Source organism: Poromitra crassiceps, assembly GCF_964638095.1.
Source record: "Poromitra crassiceps genome assembly, chromosome: 27".
In the NCBI taxonomy this organism is placed as follows: Eukaryota; Metazoa; Chordata; class Actinopteri; order Beryciformes; family Melamphaidae; genus Poromitra; species Poromitra crassiceps.
The window spans coordinates 1,818,028-1,839,522 of NC_139650.1; the positions used below are offsets into that span (position 1 = coordinate 1,818,028).

General features: G+C 44.9%; 1 protein-coding gene across 1 annotated transcript in view; it reads right to left on the bottom strand.

Annotated features, from left to right (window-relative positions):
• Positions 1-21,495, bottom strand: part of LOC310799315 (inositol 1,4,5-trisphosphate-gated calcium channel ITPR1-like) — a 150,111-nt gene that overhangs the window by 4,776 nt on the left and 123,840 nt on the right. Inside the window, exons 52-57 of the mRNA XM_083661913.1 lie at positions 19,441-19,616; positions 17,833-17,997; positions 15,614-15,803; positions 15,394-15,486; positions 14,208-14,347; positions 12,193-12,358 (exon numbers count right to left, since the gene is read on the bottom strand). Coding sequence (XP_083518039.1) covers positions 12,193-12,358; positions 14,208-14,347; positions 15,394-15,486; positions 15,614-15,803; positions 17,833-17,997; positions 19,441-19,616 — 930 coding nt within the window. The remainder of the gene's footprint in view (positions 1-12,192; positions 12,359-14,207; positions 14,348-15,393; positions 15,487-15,613; positions 15,804-17,832; positions 17,998-19,440; positions 19,617-21,495) is intronic.

The following is a 21,495-nucleotide window of genomic DNA, read 5'->3' on the forward strand; positions in this document are numbered from 1 at the left end:
ACACTTTATAAACTTGTCCCGCTCCAAAAACACACACTTTATAAACTTGTCCCGCTCCAAAAACACACACTTTATAAACTTGTCCCGCTCCAAAGACACACACTTTATAAACTTGTCCCGCTCCAAAAACACACACTTTATAAACTTGTCCCGCTCCAAAGACACACACTTTATAAACTTGTCCCGCTCCAAAGACACACACTGTATAAACTTGTCCCGCTCCAAAAACACACACTTTATAAACTTGTCCCGCTCCAAAGACACACACTGTATAAACTTGTCCCGCTCCAAAAACACACACTTTATAAACTTGTCCCGCTCCAAAGACACACACTTTATAAACTTGTCCCGCTCCAAAAACACACACTTTATAAACTTGTCCCGCTCCAAAAACACACACTTTATAAACTTGTCCCGCTCCAAAAACACACACTTTATAAACTTGTCCCGCTCCAAAGACACACACTTTATAAACTTGTCCCGCTCCAAAAACACACTTTATAAACTTGTCCCGCTCCAAAAACACACACTTTATAAACTTGTCCCGCTCCAAAAACACACACTTTAGAAACTTGTCCCGCTCCAAAGACACACACTTTATAAACTTGTCCCGCTCCAAAAACACACACTTTAGAAACTTGTCCCGCTCCAAAAACACACACTTTATAAACTTGTCCCGCTCCAAAAACACACACTTTATAAACTTGTCCCGCTCCAAAAACACACACTTTATAAACTTGTCCCGCTCCAAAAACACACACTTTATAAACTTGTCCCGCTCCAAAAACACACACTTTATAAACTTGTCCCGCTCCAAAAACACACACTTTATAAACTTGTCCCGCTCCAAAAACACACACTTTATAAACTTGTCCCGCTCCAAAAACACACACTTTATAAACTTGTCCCGCTCCAGCCCTATGGTGGGCCAAAAACACACACTTTATAAACTTGTCCTGCTCCAGCCCTGTGGTGGGCCAAAAACACACACTTTATAAACTTGTCCCGCTCCAGCCCTGTGGTGGGCCAAAAACACACACTTTATAAACTTGTCCTGCTCCAGCCCTGTGGTGGGCCAAAAACACACACTTTATAAACTTGTCCCGCTCCAAAGACACACACTGTATAAACTTGTCCCGCTCCAAAAACACACACTTTATAAACTTGTCCCGCTCCAAAGACACACACTTTATAAACTTGTCCCGCTCCAAAAACACACACTTTATAAACTTGTCCCGCTCCAAAAACACACACTTTATAAACTTGTCCCGCTCCAAAAACACACACTTTATAAACTTGTCCCGCTCCAAAGACACACACTTTATAAACTTGTCCCGCTCCAAAAACACACACTTTATAAACTTGTCCCGCTCCAAAAACACACACTTTATAAACTTGTCCCGCTCCAAAAACACACACTTTAGAAACTTGTCCCGCTCCAAAGACACACACTTTATAAACTTGTCCCGCTCCAAAAACACACACTTTAGAAACTTGTCCCGCTCCAAAAACACACACTTTATAAACTTGTCCCGCTCCAAAAACACACACTTTATAAACTTGTCCCGCTCCAAAAACACACACTTTATAAACTTGTCCCGCTCCAAAAACACACACTTTATAAACTTGTCCCGCTCCAAAAACACACACTTTATAAACTTGTCCCGCTCCAAAAACACACACTTTATAAACTTGTCCCGCTCCAAAAACACACACTTTATAAACTTGTCCCGCTCCAAAAACACACACTTTATAAACTTGTCCCGCTCCAGCCCTATGGTGGGCCAAAAACACACACTTTATAAACTTGTCCTGCTCCAGCCCTGTGGTGGGCCAAAAACACACACTTTATAAACTTGTCCCGCTCCAAAAACACACACTTTATAAACTTGTCCCGCTCCAGCCCTGTGGTGGGCCAAAAACACACACTTTATAAACTTGTCCCGCTCCAAAAACACACACTTTATAAACTTGTCCCGCTCCAGCCCTATGGTGGGCCAAAAACACACACTTTATAAACTTGTCCCGCTCCAAAAACACACACTTTATAAACTTGTCCCGCTCCAGCCCTGTGGTGGGCCAAAAACACACACTTTATAAACTTGTCCCGCTCCAAAAACACACGCTTTATAAACTTGTCCCGCTCCAAAAACACACACTTTATAAACTTGGCCCGCTCCAAAAACATACACTTTATATACTGTAGTATGCATGATGTGGCATGGTAAAAAAGAAAGAAAGAAAACCCCACTATGGCGGCTACAGCACAGTTCCCTGCTGGTCAGACCATCTCATACCATCTGATCAAGTATGAAGCATCTGTCAGAGCTGCCATTTTACTTCATGGCAACAAAGGCCTTGCCTCTTGGTACAGGTGGGCTGATAAATGTACAAAGTTGTATTTATTACCTTCATTTAAAATCCAGCAAGTCAATTAAGAACACTATATGACATGGCAACTGGACAATAAAAAATGTAAAATAATTAAAAATAAGTGATATCTCATCTTCACAATACATCTCAAAATACCTGCAACACGTACGAAGTGTTGCAGGTATTTTGAGATTTTACGTGATTTGGTTACTTTCATCTCCATAGTAGCCTACATCATGGCGAATAACTATTTTCATAAAACAAACCGAAAGTATTTATTTTTCTGGTTTTGGTGGAATGCCGCTGGAGAAAATAGAATGTTGAGGAACGTTTAATGCCATTCTTCCTCACATTGCCCTTTTAGACATAACAGATTCAAATACTCATGACTTTTGATCTGAGAGAGCTATCTCAGTCATTCAAAAAGTTATGTGTGGGATCTCAGGCACAATACCTCTTACAAGCATATAAGCACCTTACGCGACTGGTAGCACGACTTAATACTGAATGTCTGCGTGTGTGTGTGTGTGTGCTCTGCTCACGCCCCATCCGCGGGAGACACTAGGAGAAGAGCTCATCATACCTTTTCCACCGACAGCCCTTCCCATTAACAATGCCAACAGGTGGCATTGTTAATGCTTTTCCGAGCTGGCCATATGCTAGGTTTCCACCTAGCCTTGTTTGTTTTCTTTTGTTTTCCTGTGTCTGAGCCTGTTTGTCTTGTTCGTGTGTTGTTCAAAATGTGAAAATAAAATATTGAAAAAAAAGTAGAAAAAAGCTGGAGAACATTAGGCGTCATCACCATGACAGGCTGCCAGAGCAGAGCTCAAGCTGCGTGGCAGATGTGTCTGTGTTGCCTGCTCCAAAGAAACAAATGAAACGGCATCGTTTAGGTTTCTTTTGCAGGTAATTCCAGTTGAGGGCAGCAATGAAAAGAGACCAGGGAAGTGTTTTCCTTTAGCTGTTTAGGACCTTTAGGTGGATGTAACAGGTAAAGTGTGTGTGTGCTGAGGTAGACTGTCTGATGTAACAGGTAAAGTGTGTGTGTGCTGAGGTAGACTGATGTAACAGGTAAAGTGTGTGCTGAGGTAGACTGTCTGATGTAACAGGTAAAGTGTGTGTGTGCTGAGGTAGACTGTCTGATGTAACAGGTAAAGTGTGTGTGTGCTGAGGTAGACTGTCTGATGTAACAGGTAAAGTGTGTGTGTGCTGAGGTAGACTGTCTGATGTAACAGGTAAAGTGTGTGTGTGCTGAGGTAGACTGTCTGATGTAACAGGTAAAGTGTGTGTGTGCTGAGGTAGACTGTCTGACGTAACAGGTAAAGTGTGTGTGTGCTGAGGTAGACTGTCTGATGTAACAGGTAAAGTGTGTGTGTGCTGAGGTAGACTGTCTGACGTAACAGGTAAAGTGTGTGTGTGCTGAGGTAGACAGTCTGACGTAACAGGTAAAGTGTGTGCTGAGGTAGACTGTCTGACGTAACAGGTAAAGTGTGTGCTGAGGTAGACTGTCTGACGTAACAGGTAAAGTGTGTGTGTGCTGAGGTAGACTGTCTGACGTAACAGGTAAAGTGTGTGCTGAGGTAGACTGTCTGACGTAACAGGTAAAGTCTGTGCTGAGGTAGACTGTCTGATGTAACAGGTAAAGTGTGTGCTGAGGTAGACTGTCTGACGTAACAGGTAAAGTGTGTGCTGAGGTAGACTGTCTGATGTAACAGGTAAAGTGTGTGCTGAGGTAGACTGTCTGATGTAACAGGTAAAGTGTGTGCTGAGGTAGACTGTCTGACGTAACAGGTAAAGTGTGTGCTGAGGTAGACTGTCTGACATAACAGGTAAAGTGTGTGCTGAGGTAGACTGTTTGACGCAACAGGTAAAGTGTGTGTGTGCTGAGGTAGACTGTTTGACGCAACAGGTAAAGTGTGTGCTGAGGTAGACTGATGTAACAGGTAAAGTGTGTGCTGAGGTAGACTGTTTGACGCAACAGGTAAAGTGTGTGCTGAGGTAGACTGATGTAACAGGTAAAGTGTGTGCTGAGGTAGACTGACGTAACAGGTAAAGTGTGTGCTGAGGTAGACTGTTTGACGCAACAGGTAAAGTGTGTGCTGAGGTAGACTGATGTAACAGGTAAAGTGTGTGCTGAGGTAGACTGTCTGATGTAACAGGTAAAGTGTGTGCTGAGGTAGACTGATGTAACAGGTAAAGTGTGTGCTGAGGTAGACTGTCTGATGTAACAGGTAAAGTGTGTGCTGAGGTAGACTGTCTGACGTAACAGGTAAAGTGTGTGCTGAGGTAGACTGTCTGATGTAACAGGTAAAGTGTGTGCTGAGGTAGACTGTCTGACGTAACAGGTAAAGTGTGTGCTGAGGTAGACTGTCTGACGTAACAGGTAAAGTGTGTGCTGAGGTAGACTGTCTGATGTAACAGGTAAAGTGTGTGCTGAGGTAGACTGTCTGATGTAACAGGTAAAGTGTGTGCTGAGGTAGACTGTTTGACGCAACAGGTAAAGTGTGTGCTGAGGTAGACTGATGTAACAGGTAAAGTGTGTGCTGAGGTAGACTGTCTGATGTAACAGGTAAAGTGTGTGCTGAGGTAGACTGACTGACGCAACAGGTAAAGTGTGTGCTGAGGTAGACTGTCTGATGTAACAGGTAAAGTGTGTGCTGAGGTAGACTGTCTGATGTAACAGGTAAAGTCTGTGCTGAGGTAGACTGTCTGATGTAACAGGTAAAGTGTGTGCTGAGGTAGACTGTCTGATGTAACAGGTAAAGTCTGTGCTGAGGTAGACTGTCTGATGTAACAGGTAAAGTCTGTGCTGAGGTAGACTGTCTGATGTAACAGGTAAAGTCTGTGCTGAGGTAGACTGTCTGATGTAACAGGTAAAGTGTGTGCTGAGGTAGACTGTCTGATGTAACAGGTAAAGTGTGTGCTGAGGTAGACTGTCTGATGTAACAGGTAAAGTGTGTGCTGAGGTAGACTGTCTGACGTAACAGGTAAAGTGTGTGCTGAGGTAGACTGTCTGATGTAACAGGTAAAGTGTGTGCTGAGGTAGACTGTCTGATGTAACAGGTAAAGTGTGTGCTGAGGTAGACTGCCAAAGCTAAAAAAAAAAACGAAAGCGCGGGGTTTGGTCCCCCTAATATGTGATCTCATACCTAATAAAATAATATTGCAGAGGATGATTTTCTAAGTATCATAGATCATAAATGTTATGTTCAGAAACATTAGTATGACTGTTAAATTTAGTCAATTTGATTCAGACACATTCTGTGAGTCCACAAACTGGCAGTTTTCCATTGTCAGTGTAACAGCTCCAGATTGAACATCGCAGATTAGAGTCTTGGTTTTCTGGTTTCTGGCTTCGAGAACACACTTGCTCTTGTTTGCAATACAGATTGGACTGGACTGTCCTTGGGCAGTTTGCTCAAAACACTTGAGCCGGGTGTGTAGTTGAAAACAAGTCCTCTGACTGTGTCTGAATGTGTCATTCTGTGTTTGATATGTCTTGAGAAAGTTCTCTGTGACTGAAATGTCTACACTTCTTTAATAAATCAACGCAGAAGTGAAGTGTGTGCGGGAGTCATCTTTTTCATTCCAGGTGTCAAACCTTGATACTGATGTAAATGGAGAATTGAGGATGGAACCTTGGGGAACTCCATTGGTAACAGTAGGCAGGGACTGACTCAATATTCAGAAGTATTCAGACCCGACACACCATGTTCTAGTAGTTAGTATAGCATTAATGGGAATAGTCGGCCAATTAGTGCTTGGACGCACCAACTACTCCAACCAACTACCAACCAACCGAGCGACTTCTAGAGCTGCTGGCCATGCTGGCCACAGCTAAAAACATTGTCAACTAACTAGACTATGAAAATAAGAAAATAAGTAAAATAAATACAAAGACATTAAAAATGTGGCACCATATACCTGGGGAATATACCAATCGAATTTAATCCCCAAGACAAATACCTCCTCAAAATACTTCTTGTAGCCAGCAGCAAAAAAACAATAACAAGAAAATGGCTAAACCAGGACCCACCAACAAAAAAAGAGTGGATAGCAATTGTACAGGAAATATATGAGATGGAAAAACTGACCTTCTATCTAAGATTGAGAAAGGATAAATTTGATGGGTTCTGGTCCAAATGGTTGGCGCATATGAGTGTAGGAGGAGCTTCCATTCCCATTTAGCCTTGTCTGTGCTCGTTTGGTCCATGTGTATTTTCACATCGAATGTATTATATATTATACATGTATATGTCTCATTCCATTTTATTCTTATTTTTTCTCTCTATGTTTCGCTCTATACTTCTCTCTCTCTCTGAAGCTGATTGGAACAAGTAACCGAACAACATAACTTAACACAAAGCTAACTATTAAAAAACTAAGAATTGATCTGTAACACCCATAATGATGACCTGAATGTTTGTTGTATTTTTATTTTGTGTGTTTGCGTTTGTAAAACTGTCACTCATGTGGAGAAATGTTGGAACATGATGCAAACAGTCTGTGCTACAACAAAAACCTTAAAAATAAAGTTACAAAAAAAAAGAGACATTAACTCATTGAATGCCAATGACGACAGCTGTCGTCAATTCAAATACTGACGTAGAGTGCCAAAGACGACGATTGTCGTCAATTGCGTTTTTTGACGGTGGGACGTGGATCAAACCCTGATACATCTCTGGTACAACTATTGTAGCTATTGGAGGTCTATAACCTATTTTACAGAACCCTTAGGTGGCGACAGTGCTCTCCACATAACAGAAAGGCAAGGAAAAAACAAAGAAGAAGTCGTTATGGAAACGGAAATCGCATCGCATCCGTATGCATCGATATGCTGAAGCACGTTACTGCAGCTGTGCCTGCAGCAGCCAATCTGCTCCCACAATTGAGCCGCTCCGTGTCGGTTGCGACAGCACATCCGCACATCCACACCGTGGAGTTGTTATTATTCTCAACTGGAAGCATCGTTGCCGGTGACAAACACACGCGGAACGCTGTAAAAAAACTGGATGTTGCGCACCCTTTACTGTGCGCACAGCAAACTCAGCAGAGAGCCACCACAGACAGGAGGAGGAGTGTGCAGTTGAGGCGAGGCGAGGCGGGGCGGGGCGGGGCGGGGGGGGGGGCACGCAGAGCAGCACGCAACACCCAGACAGACCCAGGCAGCAGGACAGGATTGACAAACGCAAGCCAGAATATCCGATGCCCACCAGCAGCAAATCAAGACCAGCAAGAAGCTGCAACCAGCAGCGCACGCAGGGGCCAGCGCTGCTGGTTGTAGCTAAAAATATTATTCTGCCAAACAAAATTCCCTGGCCTAAACTGTTTTATTGAAGGAAATTATTTTTGAGGTGTGACTACATTAGAAAAGATTAGCTTCAGAGTCAGTGATGTGCTTGAAATGTTTAATTTCACAAAAGGCCAATTATCTCAGCTTCTAGAAAAAAATTGCTGTTTTTGGATGAATCAAGCTATCTTCTCCGGCTCATAACTAAAGAACGGAAAATGGGATCAATAAACTTTTTTTTGCAGATGATAGAATAGAGTCTCATCGTTCTTTGTGCGTGTTCAGTGTTTACATAGTAATATCACACAATATTCTGTGGGCCTCGAGAAATCACTGAAAACGCTCTGAAACTCTGGCACTGGGAGCGTCCGTTCTCCAAAAGTGGCTGGCACTCAATGAGTTAAAAATGTATAAAATCAAGGACATTTCTACTTTTTTTTACTGTATCGAAAACATACCGTGAGTCGTATCGAACCAAACCCAGAATTTTGTGAACCATTACACCCCCGAATCCTTATAGTTCTATTAGATCTTTGGATATAAAAGACAAAAAAAACATTGAGGTAGCCAGATTCCTTGAATATATATATATTTTTTACAATTGTAGCTTTCCAGTGACAGGGAATCAGCAGTGTCAGAAGGCTGAAGACAGACAATCGAAGACAGACAATCACAAGCGAGCGCGTGCCGGCCGCCATCACAAGTTAACGACGTGAATCAACTGTTGGCTGCAGAGCTGAAGAAGCTCTGAGAGCTCTGAGGAGATTGATGGACTCGATCGATGCGTTATACAACCGAGACAGAAAGATGGAGAGCCACTTAAGCCTGTGGAGACCTTCTAATCTCCCCATCTACTCTTTCCTTGTGCTCCTTGTGGAAACCATAGTGCCGTCACTATGGTTCCCAGCTCCCCGCGCGCCTTATTTAACAGCCGTGAGTCAGAGCTGATTGCAGGAGCGGTGACATAATACTGCTCTCATTCCATAGGCTGACCACTGCTGCTGGCAGCCTGACCTCACACACGCACACTAAACACACAGTACAGCATGTACTAAACGTGGAGGAGCACAACGCATATTTGCACACACAGAGAGACGGCAACATGCACTTACTTAGACACTCAGTCACACATATACATATATGGAAATGATTTCGAGGGCAAGGTATGGATCTCCAGTAAGGCTGCTTAAAGCAGAACGTATAAAAAAAAAGTGTATGCATGTACGTGCCTGTGTGTGTGTGTGTGTGTGTGCGTACGTGCCAGTGTGTGTGCATGCCTGTGTGTGTGTGTACGTGCCAGTGTATGTGTGTGTACGTGCCTGTGTGTGTGTGTGTGTGTGTGTGTGTGTGCGTGCCTGTACATGCCAGTGTGTGTGTGTGTGTGTGTACGTGCCAGTGTGTGTACGTGCGTGCCTGTGTGTGTGTATGTGCCAGTGTGTGTGTGTGCGTGCCAGTGTGTGTGTGTGCGTGCCTGTGTGTTTATGTGTGCGTGTGTGTCTGTGTGAGAGACATGAATTATGGAGGCGAGCAGAGCGGTGGCAGGAAGCTTTCATGACTCAGCCTTCTTTGGAACGACAGAGGAAAGAGACAGGGGGAGGGAGGACAAGAAGAACGACAGAGGAAAGAGACAGGGGGAGGGAGGACAAGAAGAGGGAGATTGCGGCAAGAGTCTGTCTGCACCTTTGCAGAAGTTCATCGTGGTTAAAGGAAGTACTCGTCCATAAGCCATAAAAAAAAAAGAAATGAAACCAAGTCTGACTGGATGCCCTGATGGCTACACATCACTTGTATTACTTATAGTAGAAAAGTGATTCCCAAAGTGTGGGCCGAGGCCCACTGGTCGGTCGTGAAGGTACTGCAGGTGGGCCGCGAGATGCATACTTGCTGATATACATCATACGTCCTGATTTTCACAGGATCAAATGGCTGTAGCGGGTTGAGTTTTAAAGCCAGAGGGAAGTTCCTGCTATGAAATTAGAAGACCTAAGGCAGGGGTGGCCAAACTACGGCCGGCGGGCCAACTACGGGCCGCGGGCCAACTGCGGCTCGCTGCCCGTTTTTAAGTGGCCCGCCATGAATTTAGCAAAAAATAAAAAAAAATAAGAAAAAAAGGAAAGAAAATAAATATTTTTTTCCGTTTTTCCATTTTAAAGTTTGAAACGGAAAAACGGAAAAACCTTTCCCCCCCATTTCGTTTTTCCCATGTAAAACCATTGAAAATGGGTTGAGTACCCTGATTGTTTGGCGACTCGCGACTCCTTATATTTTTCTGTATGCGGCCCACAACCAAAACAGTTTGGCCACCCCTGACCTAAGGCATCCATTGGTACCGACCATGTCATGCTAACGTGTCGGGAAGGGGGCTAAATAACGCTCCAAATTTAGGAAAGATTTTGGCAAGGGAAAAAACCATTTCAAAGGGTCACTTGACCTCTCACCTCAAGATATATGAATGAAAATTTGTTATATGGGAACCCACGAGTCTCCCCTTTACAGATAAGATCGCCTTGGCAGGTATGCATTTACATTCAAAAAAAGTTTTAAAATTTAAAATGTACGGTAATTAAGTTTCAAAATATTTATGATTACCTATTTGAATTAAGAAGTAATCATAACCAATAAAACAAAGCAGTGGGATTTTAATTACATGTTATTCTGCATTTAACAGTAATGTCAAATGTCTGTCCATGGAGAAATATAGCATTAACTCATTCACCGCCAATGACGTCTTTGACGTGTTATCAGCAATGGCCTTCCCCGCCAAGGACGTGTTTGACGTGTTTTTGTTTTTATTGGTGCAGCGCCTGCAGCAAACACTTGCCCAGCCTGTCACACAGACACAGGTCCCTGCCTTCAAAGGGTAGCCGACAGCACGCGATCAAACACATACCGCAGCTGTTGTTTTGAAATTGAGCAAGAGGGAAAGCAGAGAACGGGTAACGCTTCCTTGTGCAGACAGGAGAAACGCCATTGAAACGCCGAGCTGGAGTCGCCTTCCTCTGTGCCAGCCAGGAGAAAACGGGAGAAAGTAATCAAGAGATGTGTTTGATCATCGGAGGAATGAGGAAATGATCGATCAGTTTGCGAGGGCGGTGAGGACGTGTTGAATAGCCGAGGGGAAAACGGGAACGATCATAGATATGACAGGGAGACATGGACGAGGACGGTGTACCAGAACAAATCAAAATAAACACAGGAACAGCTAGGCAGCAGCGGGCAGAAGGCACTCACAGCAGCCCGCTGTCCTTCTCAAGAGCTCTTCAGTTGGTTCATGAAATCGCTGGGCTGCTCGCCCTCCAGTGTTGCTCCTGGCCAATCCCAGCGCCACAGGGCGTGGTTATTGCTTATCCTATGTTGGGTTAGAAATCTAAAAGGGGGATCGTGTGTGTGTGTGTGTGTGTGTGTGTGTGTGTGTGTGTGTGTGTGTGTGTGTGTGTGTGTGTGTGTGTGTGTGTGTGTGTGTCTGTCTGTCTGTCTGTCTGTCTGTCGGTGTGTCTGTCTGTCTGTCTGTCTGTCTGTCTGTCTGCACACTCACACCGAGTAAACTGTATTGTTGAATGTAAAAAAAAAGCACTTCATGTGTGTATATATATATATATATATATATTTTTTTTTTGTCATTTGTGTCCTAACGAATAATATTTACATGTCTGATGTCAATACAGTTCAAAATAAAAGAATTGAGAGTGAGTTATGCCTGAGATTGTGCCCTTTTACAAAAATGCTTTTTTCTCCCTTTTCTCTTCCCAGACAGGCTTTTTTGGTGAACATGGGGTGTATAAAAAGGGTTATAAGTAGAGTACAGAACATGCTAAAAGCTAACTTTCTTTTTGGGGGTGAAAGTAGAGACTTAGATCTTCATTTCGAGGTATTGGACATCACTGTAGTCCTAGTACAGAATTTACTGTGGGTCTTGAAAGATGACCAAACATTATGGAAATACTTGGCCTGTGCCAAAAATGCCAGTCAGATATTGGCAGTGAATGAGTTAACAGTGGATTGAATGATTGATTCCCCCACCTCTGTTGTTGCTCATCACGGTTTGTCTCAATACATATCTCATCTGTGTTATGCACACAAATAGGCCTACTTCTGTGGGAAGAGAATGTTGGAAATCGGGCTTTTGGGTATTTTGCCTGGATTTTTGTACGTGAATGGATTATGAATTTGCACTGATTGCTGATTTAACTGATGCCCACATTCACATGTTCTGTTTATGAAATACAAAATCTATGGAAATGCATCATGTTAGTCTTGTGTGTGGATCAGATTGTGATTAAAGGGTTGGGTGGGCCCCGGAAGATTTTCACATTTCCAAGTGGGCCGCGGCATTCTTGGGAACGGCTGTACTAGAGAGTCGACCAACACCAAAACGTTGGGAGCATTTGTGCACGACGTTCTACACTTCATTCTTGCAGCATTCACTTCAACCCAGCAACGTGAGATGTGCATATAAAACCGAGTGAGTTCTTTCCCAGAACTGTGTTTCAAAACCTCTTTCAAATAAAGTAGCCGAGCAGCACTCTCACCACAGATGAAGCAAGTGGTCTTCAGCACTTCTTCTTTCTTCTGTTTTTCACTCCTCAGGTCAGCAAAGGTGTCAATGATGACACCAAAGATGAGGTTGAGGACAATGATGATGACCATGAAGAAGAACAGCAGGTCATAGATCACTCTGGCTGCAAACAGGGGCTCCTGGAACAGGGGCAGGCAAAGGCGGTTATATGTACAGTACTGTCGTAGATCATCCTGGAGATATACCAGGCTGAGTGCAGTAGTGCCTATCACTAGCAGGTTTAGAGGTAGTGACTAGAAAACTAACATATCAAACTAATTATTAACCTTAATGCGATGATAAGAGTGAGGTTAGGAGGAAATCTAAGGAGGGGTTGTATCATAGGGCCTGATTTGAGAAGCTTGGCCTGTTTAAATGCATGACCCAGAGAAGCCGTTACATAAACATTAATATGGGTCAATATTATGAGACTAAAACAAGGTTAACCTAGGCCATCATGGATGTTAATGGAAATATAAGAACACAGGTGCAACCTGGCAGATGCTACAGTAACAGAGACGGCGTTACACAAACAGAAAGCAACCTAATGACCTAAAGGCCACCGTTATGACGGTTAGAGGTTTATCAATGCGCGTTATTCAAGCGTTTAGGTACGAGGCTTTAGGTTCAACACGCATTGCAAACCGAACTAATCTTTCGCCGCTGAACAGTCCAAGTCTTCTACAAGGATATCATGGGCAAACTAAAACTGAGACAGAACAGACAAAAGGTGTTAGGAGACATTGTCGTAAATTGAAATAAAGATTTTAACTATACTGTGAAAATAATAAAATAAATAAGTAAATCAAATAAAATCAAATAAAATCAAGGAAATTTCCCTGCCGTTTATTTCAACTTTTTTGCTGTATCGAAAACGTACTGATCCGTGACACCACTGTGTCGTCTCGAACCGAACCGTGAATTTTGTGACCGTTACACCCCTAATTATGGTAACACGCTTTTTGCAACTACAAACAATCACATTTATTTGATATGTAACCCAACAGTGCTACCATCCTACTATTATAAGGCGGCTGGCGGTTGTGCGGCGCAAAGATGCCAGATGAGTGGGCGAGGTTGCGCAGCGGGCGAGGTTGCGCAGCGGGCGAGGTTGCGCAGCGGGCGAGGTGGGGGCGAGCACACGTAGCCTAAGACCTGCGTCTGCAAGCCCGTAAAATGGCCGTGACCTCGAGGGCAACCCGACAAGGTACGGTAGAAATGAGCGCTGCCAGTTCAGCGGGCGAGTCAGCGAGGGACGCTCTAGTTGAGTTCAAAGCCTAGAACAGTGACTATTTTGCTTGACTGTATTATTTTGATATGCGTATATCTCGTGAGGCTCTTTAACCTATTTTGTGTTGTGTTGTGAATAACTGAAGCAGACACGCACGTACATCCTCTTTTGACATCATTAGTGGTTGAGGCTGAATTCAGTGGAAAGCTATTCTCAGAGCTAATTCCCACACGAGGCGGAGGCAGTGCAGCTGTAAGGAACCGTTGTGAAACTTCCACGCTGATGAAATAAACACGAGCTCAGAGGAGGATGGGCTCATAGCCAGCTCACGTCAACCACTGATCAGAGGATGGTGTGGTGCTGTGGTGCTGATGAACTCGCCCTGCAACCACACACTACGGCTGCTCCACTATGGCAAAAATCATAGCCACAATTACTTTCGGACTGATTTGAGATCACGATTATTTAATTATTTAACTTGTCTTTTTAATACTGGATTTCTTTGAAATGTAAATGTAATTGAACTAAAAAACAAAGAAATAAATTAGGAGAAAAAAAAGTATCCAGGTTATCTTGTTTTCATAATTGTGGGAAGCCAAAATTGTAATTGAGAATAAAATTCAATTAATTGCACAGCTCGCACACACACACACACACACACACACACACACACACACACACACACACACACACACACACACACACACACACACACACACACACACACACACACACACAGATCAGGGTGGGAGATGTACCTCTTTGGAGGGCTTGCGGAGTACATCGCCGACCCCCCCTCCACTCCTCAAGCCGTGACTCAACACGGTGACGATACACATGAGCAGAGAGTCACACGTCCGCTCCATGTTGCTGTCTTCCTCATCGTCATCCCCAAAGACTGAGGAAGGAGAATCAGAGTATCATGAATCTAGCATGATGAGTGGGTTGTGAAGCTATTATATACTATGTATGCTGTATGGTAATAAGTGTATTATCATATTTTCTGATGCAGTTCTGCGGTAATGATAATGCACATATATAATGACTTATAATGTGTTAACAACAAACAGTTCAAGTAAAGTGTCATTTGATTATTAATCAGTAAAGCTTTTTGTATGAGAGTCATTTTACAGCCTTGTAGACATACTGTAGCATAAATATAATGTATCATCAGCGATTTGTTTTTGGCCTTGGCTTAGTTGAAGAAACTTGATTCAAAACAGAACAAGATATCCGTAGGAAGCTTGTTTAAATGTGTTGGCAGTTAGTCAAAGCCATGTCGTTTTGGTGTAGTTGCAGTATGAAAAAACGACAACAGCATGAGCCAGGCAGAAAAATAGCAAATGGTTTATCCAATTTTTGTTGCAAAGTTGTCTAGATGGGCTAATTTAATTTGCCCCCTTTTAAAACAGCCAATGGAATGGAGGACGGACAGGATGGGCCCTGGTCCAGTCCCTTGCAGATTTTGCTTATTGTTGCAGATCATCTGATATCTGTGGGCTGATGGCTGAGGGAATCAAACTGGCCGCTTCTGTATTTAGCTCCGTGACAGCAGGGGCTCTACGGATCGCATTGTCGGTCGGTCAATCGTCACTTTATGGTCACATGACCACTTTACGGTCACATGGGTGAAAGCGTGCCGCAGGGAATCAGAATCGGGAGACCCAATTGATGTTTTGAGTTTAGCCCTTGTGCTTGGCCTTTGAAGATGAGCTCTCTACAAAGTTTGGACTCTAAACCATAATGTTATGATACCAGAATGATTTAATTGAGACCTACATCATTTTTCAAAAAAAAAGAAGAAAAAGAAAAAGAAAGAAAAGAGGAGGAAAACTATATATGCCTTGATATTTGATGCAAGCGGTTACAATTTAATGAGCCAGGCCAGTCATTTTGCCCCTGAAGCAAAACCTGGATGAAAGCCAGCGGTGCAGTGTGGGCTACCTTCCTGCAGGGCCTCTGTGGAGCAGTTCTCTCCATTGCCTGTCCGACACGCTCCTGCAGACAGGAGCTCGCTGCCCGGACTGCCACCGTTTTCTACACAGCGACAGGGACCGTTGGCAGGTTAGGGTTAATCACTGAAGAACCTACTGAAGAACCTCCATCCTGTAATCACGACCCACTGCTCTGAAACACGATGAAACCAAAGGCCTCCTGCACTCACTCAGTGTTGTGTTGGGAATGCGGTCCACCTCCAGGATGAAGTCGTCTTTGAAGAAGATGTAGCCCACGATGGAGAACAGGTAGACCAAGATGAGGGCCAGCACGGCCGTCAGCACGATGGACCGCCCGTTACGCGTCACACTCTTGATCACGTTCAGCAAGGTCTCCTCTCTGTAGACCAGGTCAAAAAGCTACAGGGGGGGGGGGGGGGGGGTCATTAATTAAGGGTTCACAATTAAGTCATAACTAAGGATAAATGTGTAGCAATGGACTCATGATGTTGGGGAATTATGGCCTCTGAGGAAGCAAGGAAAACAACAAAGAAAAGCAGTGTACAAAATGATAATTAGATATTGTCACGAAAGAGTCATGAAACAAAGGGAAAAGTGAACGCTGATGGCCAGAAACAGAAATGGGTGCACTGGATTTAATTTCCTTTGCTTATGTGACTTTATAGACTTTTCCCCCCTCGATGTGCTAAATTATCTTTTTCTTCTGCTTCTTCTTCTGTCAGACGAATTACACAATGTTTTAGCATCCTGTTGTTCAAGTAGAAAAACATGGAGTTGCATTGTGCTGTGTGTGCACACAGGCACTGCTTAGGTCTGCGTGAATGGAAAACTCCATCTCCAAATACTGGCATATTTAGTCTGACACATTATAAAACAGACCTGGGCAGCACTTAACACCCCAACAACAACAACAGCAACACCATTACATCACCAAATAAGGCCGCTTCTTGCATGCTGCTAGGCCGTGTCCTTGAATGCACCATGAGGAGAAGCTGAGGCTATGTTCAGAGGCAGGACTAGGCCGTGTCCTTGAATGCACCATGAGGAGAAGCTGAGACTATGTTCAGAGGCAGGACTAGGCCGTGTCCTTGAATGCACCATGAGGAGAAGCTGAGGCTATGTTCAGAGGCAGGACTAGGCCTTGTCCTTGAATGCACCATGAGGAGAAGCTGAGACTATGTTCAGAGGCAGGACTAGGCCGTGTCCTTGAATGCACCATGAGGAGAAGCTGAGACTATGTTCAGAGGCAGGACTAGGCCGTGTCCTTGAATGCACCATGAGGAGAAGCTGAGGCTATGTTCAGAGGCAGGACTAGGCCTTGTCCTTGAATGCACCATGAGGAGAAGCTGAGACTATGTTCAGAGGCAGGACTAGGCCGTGTCCTTGAATGCACCATGAGGAGAAGCTGAGACTATGTTCAGAGGCAGGACTAGGCCGTGTCCTTGAATGCACCATGAGGAGAAGCTGAGGCTATGTTCAGAGGCAGGACTAGGCCGTGTCCTTGAATGCACCATGAGGAGAAGCTGAGGCTATGTTCAGAGGCAGGACTAGGCCGTGTCCTTGAATGCACCATGAGGAGAAGCTGAGACTATGTTCAGAGGCAGGACTAGGCCGTGTCCTTGAATGCACCATGAGGAGAAGCTGAGACTATGTTCACAGGCAGGACTAGGCCGTGTCCTTGAATGCACCATGAGGAGAAGCTGAGGCTATGTTCAGAGGCAGGACTAGGCCTTGTCCTTGAATGCACCATGAGGAGAAGCTGAGACTATGTTCAGAGGCAGGACTAGGCCGTGTCCTTGAATGCACCATGAGGAGAAGCTGAGACTATGTTCAGAGGCAGGACTAGGCCGTGTCCTTGAATGCACCACGAGGAGACACTGAGACTATGTTCAGAGGGAGGACTAAATAGCTCTAAGTTACACATGCCTTTCCCAAGAGCATTCTCACTGGCACGTGTACAGCTGCCTGTATGTGTTTGAAAGGAGAAGTTCACCCAAAAATTAAAATTCAGTCATTGTCTACTCACCTCGATGGAAGGATGGGTGAGATAGAGAATTATCCTAAACAATTCTAAACATCTCTGGGCTTGTGGATACTTGGATTACGTCTGGTGAGCAGTATGGACATTTTCTTTTCTTTTTTTCCTTTCTTTTTTTATAGATTTTTTTAATCTAAAAACGTCAGCAGTCCTTCCATCGTCATGGGGGTGAGAAGATAATGACCTTATCCTTTAATGCTTTCACAGGTCTGTCTGTCTGGAACTTACAGAGGAGGTGTGTGTTTGCATGCATGTGTGAATGCATGCGTGTGTGTGTGTGTGTGTGTGTGCGTGCGTGTGCGTGTGTGTGTGTGTGTGTGTGTGTGGGTGTGTGTGTGTGTGTGTGTGTGTGTGCGTGTGTGTGCGTGTGTGTGCGTGTGTCTCCCTCACCAACAGACTGTAGAAGAAGACGTGGACAAAGACCCCCAGGCTGCAGATGATGAGGTAGAGGAGGTGGTAGAGGAACTCGACGTCCAGCACCATGGCTTTGTAGCCCCGCGTGAAGGTCCCTCGGTTCCCCACAAAACTCGTCAGGAAGATGATTTTATTACACACCTGGAAGGTCAAGTCTTTTATCATTAGAATGCATTGTGCAGGAAAAACCAGAGCTCCACCCGGCTTAGTCTTTGTTTAAAGGAACACTCCGCCCATTTTCAACCAGCTTTGTATCATTAGAACATCAGTAGTATATCAGAAAACTGTAAACTGTTTTGAAGTCTGTCATTTAATTTGACAGTTATTGAGTGTTAAAGTGTGGACCAGTGACATCACTGGTCCACACTAACTCAAATTAATAACTCATTCACTCAAATCAACTCTCAATAACTGTCAAACTAGATGAATGATGAATAGTTTGACAGTTATTGAGAGTTGATTTGACAGACTTCAAAACCGTTTACAGTTTTCTGATATACTACTGATGTTCTAATGATACAAAGCTGGTTGAAAATGGGTGGAGTGTTCCTTTAAGGTGCTGGAAGCAATGAGTACGTAATAAAAAGAAAATAATCTGCACATTTAAATCTGTGCAAAAGACTTCACTTGTCTTAAATCATTAGAATGCATTACAATCTCCATCAATCATTTCAGTACGTGGGCCGTCTGGGTAGTAGAGTGTAGAGAGGGAGTAGACACCCGGGTTCGATTCCCGGCAGCGGTACTTCCGGCTTGGTCAGGCGTTCCTACAGACACAATTGGCCGTGTCTGCGGGTGGGAAGCCGGTGGGGTATGAGCCCTGGTCGCTGCACTAGCGCCTCCTCTGGTCGGTCAGGGCCGTTGTTTGGTGGTGGGGGTGTGGAAGGGGGAGTGTGATCCTACATTACGTTACGTCCTGCCGGTGAAACGCCTCGCTGTCAGGTGAAAAGAAGCGGCTGGCGACTGCACATGTATCGGAGGAAGCATGTGCTAAGTCTATGGCTCTCCCCAGGAGTGGCCAAAATGGGAGAAAAAAAGAATCATCGGTACGTATTGAAACGTCCGTTATAAAATTGTTGCATGTGTGTGTATGTGTGCGTGTGTATGTGTGCGTGTGCGTGTGTGTGTATGTGTATCTGTGTCTGTGTGTATGTGTGCGTGTGTGTGTGTGCGTGTGTATGTGTGTGAGTAAGAGCACATCTAGAAACTCTCTGGCGGGCACAGGGGAGGTGTCAGTCTCTAGGGTCGAGTGACGCACTTCACACCCCGTAACACAGCCAGGCTCTGGGGCCAGGAGTGACACCACAGGCAGACTGGCCACTGGCCTGCCAAGTGGGCATGGGTGTGAGTGTGAAGCCAAAGGGGAATAGGGGTGAGAAGCAGCATGGTGGAAGTTTCCAAAGAAAACAAAGAAGAGTATGCAAACGGTAACTGACTGTAGAACTGCTGTTCCTTTAGTAGGGGAATCTTGGACTTGGACCATTTTGGATCGTTTTAGTGCAGACGCACACACACACGCACACACACACACACGCACACACACGCACACACACACGCACAGCAAACGTGTAAGGGACGACTCACATTGAAGGCACCCAGAAGGAAGAGGGTGGGCTCCAGGCCCACAGAGAAGATCAGACGCAGGATGGTGACGATGACCAGGGCACGGATGCCCAGCGGCTGGGGCATCACGATGACGATGGCCAGCGCTGCCAGCACACCCATCCACAGCAACGCAGACAGATGAGGATCCAGGATACCTACAGAAGATAACCGCAGATGCACACACAGACGCACACACAGACGCGTGCACACACACACACACACACACGTTGATGCAGCCAGATGTATTCTTGCACACCCAAGCAATATATAGTGCCAAAGTCAAGCAAAACAATATGATGGGGGATCGTTAATGTTCTATGATCTCTTTGTGACTATAGCTGAATCACTTGGTTTGACCGAGTAAAACTCTTTTTAGAACGATTTTTCAAAACTTCTATGCAAAAATGAACGGGGAATGACCTCCCATAGGTGCCATGCCGAACCCGGACGAGGGCGTGACTTAGGCGCTTTGTAGTGGATTTGCCACAGGAAGAAAATGAAAGCAGCATGTTGAGAGGATGACAGTGCAGTTTCCCAGCTTCAAGCAGGCCTCGTCTGGATCATGACAGTGCAGTTTCCCAGCTTCAGGCAGGCCTCGTCTGGATCATGACAGTGCAGTTTCCCAGCTTCAAGCAGGCCTCGTCTGGATCATGACAGTGCAGTTTCCCAGCTTCAAGCAGGCCTCGTCTGGAACATGACAGTGCAGTTTCCCAGCTTCAAGCAGGCCTCGTCTGGAACATGACAGTGCAGTTTCCCAGCTTCAAGCAGGCCTCGTCTGGAACATGACAGTGCAGTTTCCCAGCTTCAAGCAGGCCTCGTCTGGATCATGACAGTGCAGTTTCCCAGCTTCAAGCAGGCCTCGTCTGGATCATGACAGTGCAGTTTCCCAGCTTCAAGCAGGCCTCGTCTGGATCATGACAGTGCAGTTTCCCAGCTTCAAGCAGGCCTCGTCTGGATCATGACAGTGCAGTTTCCCAGCTTCAAGCAGGCCTCGTCTGGAACATGACAGTGCAGTTTCCCAGCTTCAAGCAGGCCTCGTCTGGATCAACAGGTTTTTTCAACAAGCCTCCACCAAGTTCTGCCTAGCAGGCAGACCTAGGGCCTCCAGTAGTCACACTTTGAACTCAAAGAGAGCCAGTTACATAACGCCCAAAATGACATACTTTTGTGTGTGTGTGTGTGTGTGTGTGTGTGTGTGTGTGTGTGTGTGTGTGTGTGTGTGTGTGTGTGCTAAGCTATAGGGAGAGCCTACCTGATGCTTGTCTTGATCCCAGGGTAAATCCAGGATTAGCATGCTAGCCAGGGGTTTCATGAGGCAAACTGTCACTCAGGCTAAAACCCACCTGAAAACAAGGCCACACACAGCCTGCTGCCTCTGTGACCAGCGCCCCCATCTGACTGTGTGTGTGTGTGTGTGTGTGTGTGTGTGTGTGTGTGTGTGTGTGTGTGTGTGTGAGCACTGGACACAAAACAACACTGGTTGGAAAAAGGAAAAAGGAAAAAAGAAAAACAGATGACTATGTTCATGTGAGGAGTGGAGGTGGAGCACAACAATAAAAAAGAGGTAGATGGAGAGAAAGGATGAAAAAAGAGAAAGCATTGGGGAGTATGTAGCCTCGACAAGAGACTCCAATTGATTCTGACATCTGGACGTTCAATCAGAGTCTCTCTCTCGCTCTCGGACCCGAAAAATGTTGCGGGCTCCGTGTAAAACAACTCCACTCTTCCCATACATGTAGCAATCACAAAGAAAAGAAAAAAACAAACAGTACTTGCCTTAAAGCCGATATTTCCCCCCCCGTCAGAACGAGCTATTTGTTTTCTTCAATATTGCGTACTTTTCAATACCAAGGGGATTTTGTCATGTCATGTCTCTCAAAAGCAACTGAAACCGGCTCCGGCTCCCCAGCGGGGAAACAGCGCCCTCTCTGCTGCGGCTATTGGTGGAAACCCGGAATTACAGAGATGAAGAAGAGAAAAGTCAGTCGTGACGTGTGGACATGACATTGGTACTGAAAACGACGCAATATTCAA